Source organism: Astatotilapia calliptera, chromosome 19, assembly GCF_900246225.1.
Source record: "Astatotilapia calliptera chromosome 19, fAstCal1.2, whole genome shotgun sequence".
NCBI lineage: Eukaryota > Metazoa > Chordata > Actinopteri > Cichliformes > Cichlidae > Astatotilapia > Astatotilapia calliptera.
Genome location: NC_039320.1, coordinates 17,842,115 through 17,854,269, shown reverse-complemented (window position 1 = coordinate 17,854,269; position 12,155 = coordinate 17,842,115). Strand labels below are relative to the sequence as shown.

Here is a 12,155-nt window from a genome sequence, read left to right as displayed (position 1 = left end):
ACAGATTTTCACTTTGGTACTTGTGTAATTTGCATACATCAACCTTTTCTCAGTTTTCCTTCTTAAAGGATGGGATCTTTCAGCCCTTCCACCAAGACCGTTTCTGAAAATGGCCTTTCGCGTTTCACATAAATGAATGTTGTGAATGAATTGTGTTCTTCCAGCAGGTTGCTAGTAACAAAGTGTCTAAAGATGTGTTCAGCTCTAAAGAAAGGACTGAGAATGAATAAAACCTTATAAAAACCTTCAGAAAGCCTAGAGAACTATTGCTCAAGCCCACTTTAAAAATGACAAAAACACATGTTGGACACAAAACATAAATAAGGGTTGGCTCAAGGGTTTTTTCCATTACTGCATACAGTATGTTTTTTAAATCTGTCTTTTTCACTGTTTTGCCTCCGTGTTCCCTTCTGTGTAACATCATTTGGAAATGAATGAATCTATACAAAGTTATTTACTATAATGAACATTTTTATTTCACAGCACTAGAAACCATTAATAAAATAAAATAGTGGTCGGCTCTAATTTCAGTTGTCACAAGAAAAATATGTGGCAGGTGTAAAATCCTCATCTATTCAATCATATGCTTCAGTGTTTGAACACATTACAATATACTCCTTGTAAGAGCTGAAATGGTTGTGGAGGCATTGTCAGTTTTTCTTGTGTAAAGTACAGAACAATCACATCCAGACTCATTATTAACCATAATCATTTAGTGGCATTAAACTAATAAACCCGTCTTTTAATAAAAACACAGTTCTGATGCTTTGTTCAAAAACAAAACAAAACAAAAAACATTCCCATGCATAATTTTAAAGTGAGAGTGAAATGCAGCACAGTCATGATTCATCCATATTCATTCAACACTGCCTCCTTGTGGACAGATTACACAGCTTGACTGAGGTACTGAGCATGATTAGAGAAGAAATCCCTAATAACAAAAGTCCATAATTTCTAAATATCCATCTGTTTCCTGTTTGTACACTTGGTGGTTCTCCTATACAAATGAAGACTTGTCTGTGCAGAAAGGGGTGGAAAAAGTAATTAAACCACTGTTATCAAGACGGCACATACTTTCATTTATTTAGTGTCTGGCAGCTGTTCTAGTATTAAACCATGAGGGTCAGATCCCCACAGTTCTTGCTGTGTATGGCTGAGGATAAAAAAAGAAAATAAAACACTTAATGTGTCTTTCAACACATTTCTGTACTTCAGATGAGTTCTTGTAGAATCCAGGCGACTGCTACTGTTGAGTAGAAAGGACTGAAAGACTTAGTTTACAGTTCCCACAGATTAGCAATCTGAGCAACATAGAGAAAACATGTTTGTACGCGCGCGCACACACACACACACACACACACACGCACGCCGATCAGTTCAGCGTTCCCCAATATTTTCACGGACCGGCCTTTAAGGTGTCGCGGATAAATACAACAAAATAAAACTAGTACTGGTACCAGAAAAAAAGAAGATTTATTCATAACACACGTGAAAAGACCCAGGAAAACAGAGTTAACGATAAAAATGATAACAAAAATAACGCTGAAAACCGATAAAAACCCTGAAAACCATACATTTCACACCTGAGCCTCAACCCTCGCGGCCCGGTACCAAACGACTCACGGACCGGTACCGGTCCGAGGCCCAGGGGTTGGGGACCGCTGAGTTAGATCGACTTCAAACACCAGGAATGCTCTAAAATCTTTTCAACCACACTCATCCTGACAATGAAGAATACTTTCCAGTGCAGATTTAAAACACCAGTGGGGAGAAATAAAAATCACACAATAGAATAAGAATGAATAAATAAAAAATAAAAAAAACAGCATAGCGCTGGCTCATCTCATTTCACCAAAGCTATTAAAACATTCATTTCGTTTTTTTTGTTTTTTAGCCACCACACATTTGGATTGTTTAATGCGGGTTTAGTTTACTGAGCTACTCTAGGAGTACAAAAACATTGTCCTGAAGTACTACTTGGACCAGCTTTTTGTTCAATTGCTCACATTCCTGAGAAACAAACAGCTGCTTTCTGTAGTCATGTTTAAAGGAACATGAAAAAAGTGGAGGCGGCTTCTCTGTGTTTTGGTAAAGACTGGCGTTAAAGTTTTGATATGAATATTCCAATGTGAACATTGAACAGTACTGGCAGTTGTTTAACTTGAAAACTAGCAGTCATAAACCTCTTGTACACACATCAGCTACAGTACTTGATTAATTTGTACTTCCCTTCATGTGATTATCTGTAATTGTGTGTAAAATTTACTTGAGAATACGATCGTCTAGGTTCCACTACTGGCGTGACCTTCACAAGATGTAAAAGGAAAAGGATATAGCATACAAAAGGTGGTTCAATCCTTTCTTATGCACCGAGTTGTTATCAGAAGGTAACCACAAGGATCATTTTGGCACATCCAGCCTTCGTTAGCGTATGAAAATGGGTTTAAAGAGAAAAGAAGAAAAGGAAAGGTGAAATCTTTCTTATTCATCCTTTGGCAGTGGTGAAGTGGCATTTTGGGCAAGGCAACACTTCCAAAAAGTGCTAAATCTCAAGTAAATGACTCAGCTTAAACCACAGGAGAATACAACTCTAATACAGTATACTGTCAACAGCAGCATACGTTGGACTAGTCTGTCACATAGCTCAGATTGGCTAATTTACCCTTTAGTATCAAAGGTATTTTTTGATTGGTTTTTTTTACACTGTACACATTGCTATGAATATGGCCAGAAATGTGCTCGCCGGTGATTTACAACAACATGCATATTAAGTAAACAACACTATCTAGAAACAGGATAGTGAGTGATGTACTGTGAAGTGGCTTCGGATAGAGGAAAGAAAGAAAGGAAGGGGCTGCTTTGCAGGGAAAACTGAGGCTTGCGCCGTGGATAGAGACAGCAAAATATATCTGAGAGTCAGGCTTGAGGGGAAGCAGCGGCGGTACTGTGCAATTACTGTCAAGAGGGAGAGACGCTCTTGCTTGTGTCACGAATGAGAGAGGCGGGGCTTGTCCAGGCGCGGTAGACCAATAGCAGGCTGAGCCCTAACGCCCACGTGCGCACAGGAGACAGGAAAAAGGCCATGGGGCCATAGGTCTCCAGGAGGAAGTAGCAGGAATGGGCCTGCCAGGTGAGGAGGAGCAGCATGAATAGGTGAACAGCCAGAGTCCTCCAGCGGCAGCCCGGCCGCAGGAAGTGGGATCGGAAGGTGTTGCCACGGCAACGGTGGTGGAGGCTCCAGCAGAGATAAGAAGTGAGGGGCATGTTGAAGAAGAGGAGCTGGCAGAGAGGAAAGGAGTTTAGTTGATGCGAACAGAACATGCATTTATAAATGAAGCAGTACCCACAGGTTATATCATAGCTTCTAGCTTTAGAGAGGGAATGTTGTAATTCCCCCACACATCTGCATGCTTTGTCCTTCCTCTTTCTGGTTCATGAAGGGTGTAACAGATGAGTCTTTAGAGGAAATATGTTGCCACTCTACTAATTGTTTAAAAAGGACCTTATAGCTACCATTCTCTCTCTTCTCCCCAGCAGGCAAGTTTGTTTAAGCTTGACTTTGGGTTTAATTTTCTTTCTGCCACTTTCTGCCACTGTATATTTACTTTCAGTTTAAATAAAGAATTTTCAGTTCTCTTTAACTCCATTATTTGCGACATTGCCCAATTATGTCTGACCTTTGATCCAGTTCGTGGCAATATGACCCAACCAGTGATTTTTTCCATCCTAAAGAGTTTGTTTTCAGGAATCATGATCATTATTATTATTATTATTAAGTACTTTAGGGGAACTTCTGAAATGCTCCCTTCATTTCCATGTCACTGATTTATTTTTCTACAGGTCCTGACCAAGCTTTCCACCTCTAAGGGTGCCACAGTGTTGACAAGCTGTTAGTTTTTCCTATCCAACAGTCAGTGCTGGGCAGGAAGTTCACAGTTCCTAAGAGTTGCTGAAAACAAAATTAATTTAAATGTAAAGCAAATATGTTCAGTAACAGTCTACAGCTGGACATATAACATGTATGCACAGAATCACAGAGAGGCTAATGTGTCCAAAACAAGGAGGGAAAAAATTCAATGTTCTTACTTGAACAACTCCAACCACATAGGTGAGACTGCCCTCTAGGAAATGTCCATCAATGAATACTCCAAAGGCAAAGCAGGCCCCACTGTGGCCATCAATCAGCTCTCCTATGAACCACGGGCCTGAAGGAAGAGAGGAATGGATTACAGCAACATAGGAGAGATTACTGGGTAATCTTGTAAAAACCAGATGTTATTTGTACATTGCTTTGTACAAACTTCAAATCTGGCAATCACAAACAACTCTATTGTTTATTACACATGACAGATACAGTGTAGAATGGCAGATAAAATAAAATTTTTGACAAAGAGGATGGAAAAAGTTAAATGGGAATAAGGCACAGCATTAAACTCACCTAAGGCCGTGCACAGGTTGAACAGTAGCAGAGAGTAGTAGAAAGTGTCTATTTTACTGACCAAGCGGAGTGACATACACACTTGAGAGGTCAATCCTGTAGACATAATGAAATACCAAACATCTATGATTGCGCACAGTGCAGAAAGACTTCTTATAGTGTGCATTTTAAAAGCTGACATTGACATCCTTATTGAGAACCCTGTCTGTGTCTCAAGTTCAGTGCGACTGAACCTGAACAGTCTGTTACATTATGATGGTGTATTTATCTGAAGGTTAGTCAGAGACAGCTCACCTCTGCCCGAGAGAATAGGCATAAACCTGAAGGCCATGAGAACACCGATATTCAGCAGCATCATGAATATAAAGGCCACACGACCCAGGACGTAGTGATCTGTGAGGAGGATGAAAGACTGCACGAAGCCGAAGGTAGGAGTCAGATCGCCCTCCAGAGTAAAGTGCTGCTCCCGCACTGATGACCGGCCTGCCGCGTCCTGACTCACATGCACATGTAGAAAGACAAGAAGTTCTTAGTTTTTAGAGAAAGGTAGGAGCATTTTTTTAAAAGTATGAGAGTACAACAAACCCCGAGCCACCAGTGGGTGTTTTCTAGCTACAATTCCCAGACAGCAAATCTAATACAGCTATTCATAATTCAACAAAGGAAAACAAATCTTCTTAATCTAATAAAAGACCCATGAAATATTCAAAAGTCTCAGAACACAATAAAGTGGAAGATAAATGAATGTTGCACCGACCTCCACTTTAACTCTGATTGTATGCAGTCCTGTGAGGTAAAGAGATGGATCCCATAGCAGAACATAAAGGGGGCCTCCAGCAGAGTGACCTTTCCCCAGTGGTTCCCCATCTACACTCACATGCACCGCAGTGATCGGGGCCTCTGAGAAGGCCAAGATCCTTCAGAAAAGGAAAGAAAATGAATTCTTAAATATTAGAAATTGAAATTCATTTCCACTGGAACATAAGAAAACAGAAAATTCAACGCATAGACAAAACACCTGATGTGCGTCGACCTTCGTATCCGACCCAGTGCCTCCACCCCTGGGTGCAGATATTGTGCATCCTTGGGGTTCGTGATGAGCACTGCAGGCCACTGCTCAAACCTCAGATCAGAGAAACTCAGCAGGTCATGGTCAAAGGCCAGAACTCTGTACCTGTAGAAAGATGTTAGAAAAATATGGGCGATAATACGACAGAAACAGAAATACAAGTAAGAAAATTACTGTTAGAAACACCTATTGAATATAAACACCTGCGATTGTCCATCCAGTCGCCCAGCTCCAGCTCCAGAGTGCCTTGGGGATGCCGGCTGTGCAGCACAGGCATGAGGCCACCCAGAGTGTGCAGATGGCCGCACAGATATGCAACTGCAGATCTTAACACAAAAACGTAGAAATTTTAGTTAGACTTGTTAAGTGTCTGCAAACAGAGGCAGTTGAAGATGTACGGTACTTTACTCCACAGCATGAATTTGAAACATGCAGCCAGTCAAAATGCTTCTTACTTTTGTTTTTTATCATTCTAAGACTGAGACACAATTTTAGCTTGCAGCCAAAAGGAGGAGGTTGCTGAATGTTTGCACCATGACGTGATGGAAAAAAGGTTTCATTTCCTCAGCTCACCCTTAAAATAAAAATAGGAAGAAAAAAAAGATTCAAAATCGGGGATTGTTCTTGCCTCATCATGTCTCGTACTCCTGAAGAAGGAGAGACGATGGTGGAGGTGGTGTAATGGCCAAACCAGATCGACTGGTTGCTTTTCAGACTCTCAGCTCTGAACGTGTCCAGCAAGTCCATTTGAGTCTGTCAGATATGACAAAAAAACTTCATGTTTATGAAAACTGACAGCTAAGCAGATACTTTCGTTATTGCTACTCAGAAACTAAAACACTGTGCGTTTACCGTTTTCTTTCCTGTTTTCTTTACCGTTTGTTGGACCACATTTTCTAACAGAGGTCCTTCAAGAACTGGGCTCTTTCTAAAGATCTCAGAATTGTTCATGAAGAGATGTTGCACAAACTCACCTGGTTGAGAATACCAAAGAAATTGTACGGCCTCTTGGGGCCTGGAGTCAGGGTGGCATCCACACAGACAAAGGAGTAGTTGCCAAAGGGGGTCGTGTGAACGTAGTGGAAAGAGCCTACTTTCTGATTGGCTGAGTATTTCCTAGAATAAAAATTGAGAAACGTTACACATGAGCATCAAGCTACTGTACAGCATAAAACAGATTTTTTTAAAATAAATAAATAAATGCGATCTTTAAAGAATATCGGGAAGATTAAAGACCAGCCAGCGCTAACAGAAGCATCACCAATGTCACATAAAACATGAAAAGAAAAAAAAGAAAAAAAAGAAACAGCGTGTTCGTGTAGGTCCTGCTTCTATTTTTGTCGTCAGGATGTTCACATAGCTGAACTATTAATGGAAAACAAGTCTGCAACTATACTGGTTTAAGGGCGTCAAATGCCACAGCATACTCCAATCAGCTTTCTCTTGTTGCTGTGAAATGCAGTAAGGGGCTATCCTGGCCATTTACTGGTACTTTGTACTAACCTGTAATAATTGGTGGTGCTGTCCAGTGAAATAATGTTGAAAGCATCTGTGAGGAAAAATGAAATAACTGTGAGATTAAGCAGTGTACAAGCTGTATGGGAGTTGACCGATGAACTATTCTTGTACTGTATTGTAACAAAGAAAAATCTCCCTTTACTAAAGGACCCACAGATAAACATCCGGGAAACACATCAGCAGCTGTAATCAGCAGCAGAATAGTTGTCAGAGCCACCGCAGATCCAATGAACAGCTTTCCCTTTTTTTGACAGTTACAAATTCAGGGTGTCTTGTTTCACATCCAGTCACAGACAAAGGGAAGGGGAGGGGTAGAACCACTTCCTGTGGGATGCTCCATGGATTCTTCTGAAAATCTTAGCTGTACACTCGGCACACTGAAGATGTTTCAGCTGAATCAGTGAGCCTTGAGAAACCATAGTAATTTTTTTTTTAAAGTGCCATGGTTAATCACCGTGATTTCCGCGGATGTCAATCCACTTGGTGCGCTCCATTACACGTGACCTCTTTAGGATGTTGTGGTATGCCTGCCACTCCACCTCGTGCTGGAGGGATCCCACCTTACTCTCTGTTTTAGCATCAGTCAGATCCCCTGGGGTAAAGGAAAAAAGGAGGAAATCTCTGTAAGCAAACTGTCATCTGATGGCAATGCACGAACTTGAGCCACACCCAATCAGTCATATTATAATGCAAAGAATTTAACAGGAACTAGTTAGAGATCACTGTACCTGTTGCAAGCACAAGAGCTGGTTTGATCACCTCTATGGTGTCGGTGCAGAACTTTTCAAAGTCTGGGATGCGCCTTGGGTCATGAAATCGACTAATGTGAATATCGGACACCTTGAATTACACACACACACACACACACAAATGGAGGTGAGGGGTAAAGGCAAATATTTTAAATGGGGCTCTGTGACATTTTCAGCTCTTGTGGTATAAAGGCTATAGAACAAGAGTCTGGCTCAGAGTTGCTGTGTTTCTGTGTTGAAACACCTTTTCACCCAACATCGGAGCACTTCTGTGGACACTGACCCCTTTCTGTCAATCATTCAGAGCTTAACCCTAACACAAAGTCAAACGCCTGTATTGTATACACACTAGATGTAAATAATCACTACAGACGGAATAATAGCCCACCTGTACAAACCAGAATATATTGTTCAAGTGTTCGCCGGGAAATGGTGGAGAACTCCCCTTAGATTCAGCTTCATCACCGACAGTCGGGTGCTGAACGCTCCGTTTAGGGTGCCAAGCCGTGTCATAGCTGTCCAGCACCCAGGAGGTGATGCACGCCAGGGCCAGTCCGAGGATAACCAGTGCACCAAACAGCTTCAGCATCCTCCTGTAGTGGCGAGAAAGGGGGGCTAGCTGCCGCTGTCTATCCCGGACAGAAAAAAAGCTAGCTACTGGTGGAAACAGCTAAGGGCACGAATCACACTAACATTAACTACAGATATAACAGACAACTGAGCTACATGGCTAAGAGCTAAGGCTCAGACCGTTTCTGTCGCTGCCATCGCGGCCACACGGGATGCATTGAAGTGCGTGGTTCATTCACAGCTCCGTTCAGCTGCCTTCGGAGGCGGAGGAGGTAGCACGGCAGGTTAGCCAGCAGCTAGCTTCCTGCCTACCAGCTACCAACACAGCTCTGACCGGGTGGAAGGGGGGACGTCACCAACAATGACGAGGCAGCGTTATGACAGACAGAGCTCCCACTCTGACATTGTTTTTCAGAGCTCGGTAATGCTAACACACCTGCCATCGCGAGGACTTTCGGGAACACCAAAGCAATTGTCAACTTCGGGTTTTTGTAATCATTTATTCTCCAAAACCATTTTTAAAAAAGGAAATAATTAAAGCTTTCGCACAGTTTTTAACTATGCCATTTGATATACGGAACTGCAAACGCTTGACAGGAAGTGGCTGATATTTGAAAGATGAATAAATGAATAAATAGACAGATGAATAGATGAATACATTTATTTTAAAGATAGAAAAAAGGAAAGGACCCTTCACTTTATATTTTTTTCTGTCTTTTTCTGTGGGGCGGGATTTTGTAAAAAAAAAAAAAATCCAGCTCGAGCATCAAAGATACAATTTTTTAAAGCATTTTTCAGTATTTATTTTCCACATCTTTGCTCAGATACACCCATTATATAATAATTCAGAATGTTACAAAGGCAATAGATCAAACCCTTGTGAGGTAATAAAACATTTCTGATCATTTTATCAATTGTGACATGGCAACAGTATGGAAGCCCGTTTCCGCCACTAAAAAAAAAAAAAAAGCTAGTATCCATAACTCGAAATTTCGAGATAATAACTCGAAATTTCGAGAAAATAACTCGAAATTTCGAGTTACTTTTCTCAAAATTTCGAGTTAGCTCTGTCAATCAAAAATATACGTGAATGAGGTCGCTTTCTTGTTACCCGGAAGCATATGGCGCAGGACCGCGCACTCAAAAACGGATCCCAACAAATTAAAGTATGTTTGCTGATAGTAACACCATGTGATTCAGCTAATAACACATCATTTGTGAAGCAAGGCTGAAAACAATCAGCAATCTGTGCATTCACGACTGGATGTAATACCGGTAGCTTAGCTGTAGCATTTGTAGCTGAGGGCTTCAGCTTCCGGGTAACATGGAAATGACGTCATTCACGTGGATTACTGATTGGCAGCACTAACTCGAAATTTCGAGTTGCTTTTCTCAAAATTTTGAGTTAATATGTCGAAATTTCGAGATAATAACTCGAAATTTCAAGATAATAACTTGAAATTTCGAGAAAATAACTCGAAATTTCGAGAAAATAACTCGAAATTTCAAGAAAATAACTCAAAATTTTGAGTTATGGATCCTTTTTTTTTTTTTTTAGTGGCGGAAACGGGCTTCCATACAACAGGGTTTAAGTTAGAGTATCAGGGTTGCAAAAAATGACTCGCCTGAATGGATATATCCTTTTATTTGTAGATTATGACATATTTGCGACAAATAAATACTCGGGACCACAAAACTGTTGTTAATATAATAATATTTTGTATTTTTTTAATATGCATTTCTTATGTTAATGTTATATGATAGCAGGGTTGCAAATCAGCACTAGTATTAGTGTTTTATCAGAAAAAGATATTATCTGTGGAATTTAATGATCTGTGAAAGTCAAGGATGTATTTATGTAAATAAAAGGACAGAAACTCTGAAATGAGTTTGTCTTCTTTTGATAACATGGGCAATGGGTTTGCAGTTAGAGTGACACACTCAGTCTTCAGAAATCACTGGAAAAAGACAAAATACGTCAAAGAGGACTGACCTTTGGTCAACCCATGGTGCTAGCACATGACTCAACCATGTCACTTCTTCTTTGTCAGGTTGTCTCCCTGTTTTCGTCTCTTCCTCCTCCAGGCTAAATAGGTTTTGGTAACTGAGATGCATATATGTTGTGAATGGTTTCCTTTTAAAAAAAATATGCTGATAGTAAATGGTTTGATATTTCTAAATGAGATCTTCTCAGAGGTTCTCAAAGGCCATTTTGTATTTTTAAATAATGTTTTTCAAACCAACAATAGGTTTACGTTTTGTCTCAGGAATGGTGTATTTACACAGCAAATGCATACCTTAGTATTTATGAATTCATTATTTTCAAATTATGGCTGGGACAGAAAATGTCCTGCAATCGTATGTTGACCCAGATATCTGCAAATAGGAGGATACTTATGGCTGTGGCTGATGTTTATCTGATGTTCCACAGCACTTTTGTGCGGGCTAAATTCTCAAAAATAGTGTGACAAAGAGCTTAAAGGCTTTAAAAAATACTGAGAATTCTTTGATCCCCTGACAGAAAAGAAAGAATAAATAACAAAAATAAAATGAATGAGAGTACACATTAAAAGAAAGTAAGTCAAAGTAATCATTGGAATAAACCTAGTAAAACTGCTGTTCAGTTACAGTGCATTGCATGATGCCAATGACTAATCTCAAATGTAATTGAATCAAAGCTGTGCAAAACAGGAAATTATTAAGACTCGGTTTCCAAACAAATTAAACCTTCAGCTGTGCTGAATATACACTGTATAACAATTGTTCCACACCAATGCACCGTAGTGGTGCAGGGAAAATAGGGTGCACAGTGTGCACAGAGTGTGCTAGATAGAATCAAACAGAAATAACTGTATTGCAATCTTGCAGTTTTTTCTGCAGATGGAGCTATATTACAGTAATCTTGCATATCTTTTCACTGGATATTTTATTTTTATGCAGATAAAATGGGATAGTCTTTTTACAAACCACATTTTCTTAGGGTTGTATTTTTAGTATTTTCATTTTTAGTATGTTATTATTTTCATATGCAATATATATGTGTAAAAGTAAGGATTTAGAAACTGTGATGTAAATCTAACTCTACTGCAGTACTTTGCTGACATTAAATTTTCATTATTTATATGTGTTATGTCTGTGCCATGACTTCTGTATAACTTCATCAGTCTCTCCCATTGATGCAGATGAGTTTTGGCCCACTTTTTCTTTAAAATGTTGTCTCTGTTCATTGAGGTTTATAGGCCCTTGTTTATCTTTAGCTCTTTTAAGATCCACTAAAGCATTTAAATCAAGTTGAAGAATGCCCTTTGACTGGAAAATTGCAACACCTTGATTCTTTTCCAGCTGTTCAGTTTTAGATTTGTAGGTGGCCTTAGGGTCTTGGTGCCCAGGTCCTGTGGCTGAAAACCAAACCCATATCATAATGCTTTCACGGCTGTGCTTCATAGTTAGTATGATGTGTTGATATGCTGTGTTTGGTTTTGTGATTTATGGCCGCACATGTCCACTTTGGCCTCATCTTTCTAAAGGACATTGTTCCAGAATTCGTGTGGTTTGTTTAAATGCAATTTTGCATTCCCAAGCTGTGCTACTTAGAGAGAAGAGACTAGAGAAGATGGATTTTTTGCAATTTCCCCTATATCACACTGTGTAGCATTGTAATAACACACATCTGAGTCCTGCGGACCAGCAAAATGCCACAACCTCTGCTTTTATAGAGATGCTCACACTTGCTGATGATCATTTGATTAGCAACACCTTGCTATTACTTGCCCTCTTTAATTAGAAGTATTTTGTGTGCACTTGGCTTTTC

The 12,155-nt window shown here is 40.0% G+C and overlaps 1 protein-coding gene across 1 annotated transcript; it reads right to left on the bottom strand.

The window, feature by feature from the left end:
• Positions 1 to 1,617: 1,617 nt before the first annotated feature.
• tmem62 (transmembrane protein 62) lies at positions 1,618 to 8,720 on the bottom strand. Its single transcript, XM_026152708.1, has 14 exons — positions 8,525 to 8,720; positions 8,163 to 8,367; positions 7,754 to 7,865; positions 7,480 to 7,617; positions 7,011 to 7,056; positions 6,482 to 6,623; positions 6,136 to 6,260; positions 5,711 to 5,833; positions 5,457 to 5,612; positions 5,196 to 5,355; positions 4,733 to 4,931; positions 4,439 to 4,534; positions 4,087 to 4,205; positions 1,618 to 3,279 (listed from the first exon to the last, which is right to left on the bottom strand). Exons 1-14 carry the CDS (start codon positions 8,560 to 8,562, stop codon positions 2,959 to 2,961), a joined length of 1,980 nt encoding a protein of 659 aa, XP_026008493.1. The 5' UTR covers positions 8,563 to 8,720; the 3' UTR covers positions 1,618 to 2,958.
• Positions 8,721 to 12,155: the final 3,435 nt, after the last annotated feature.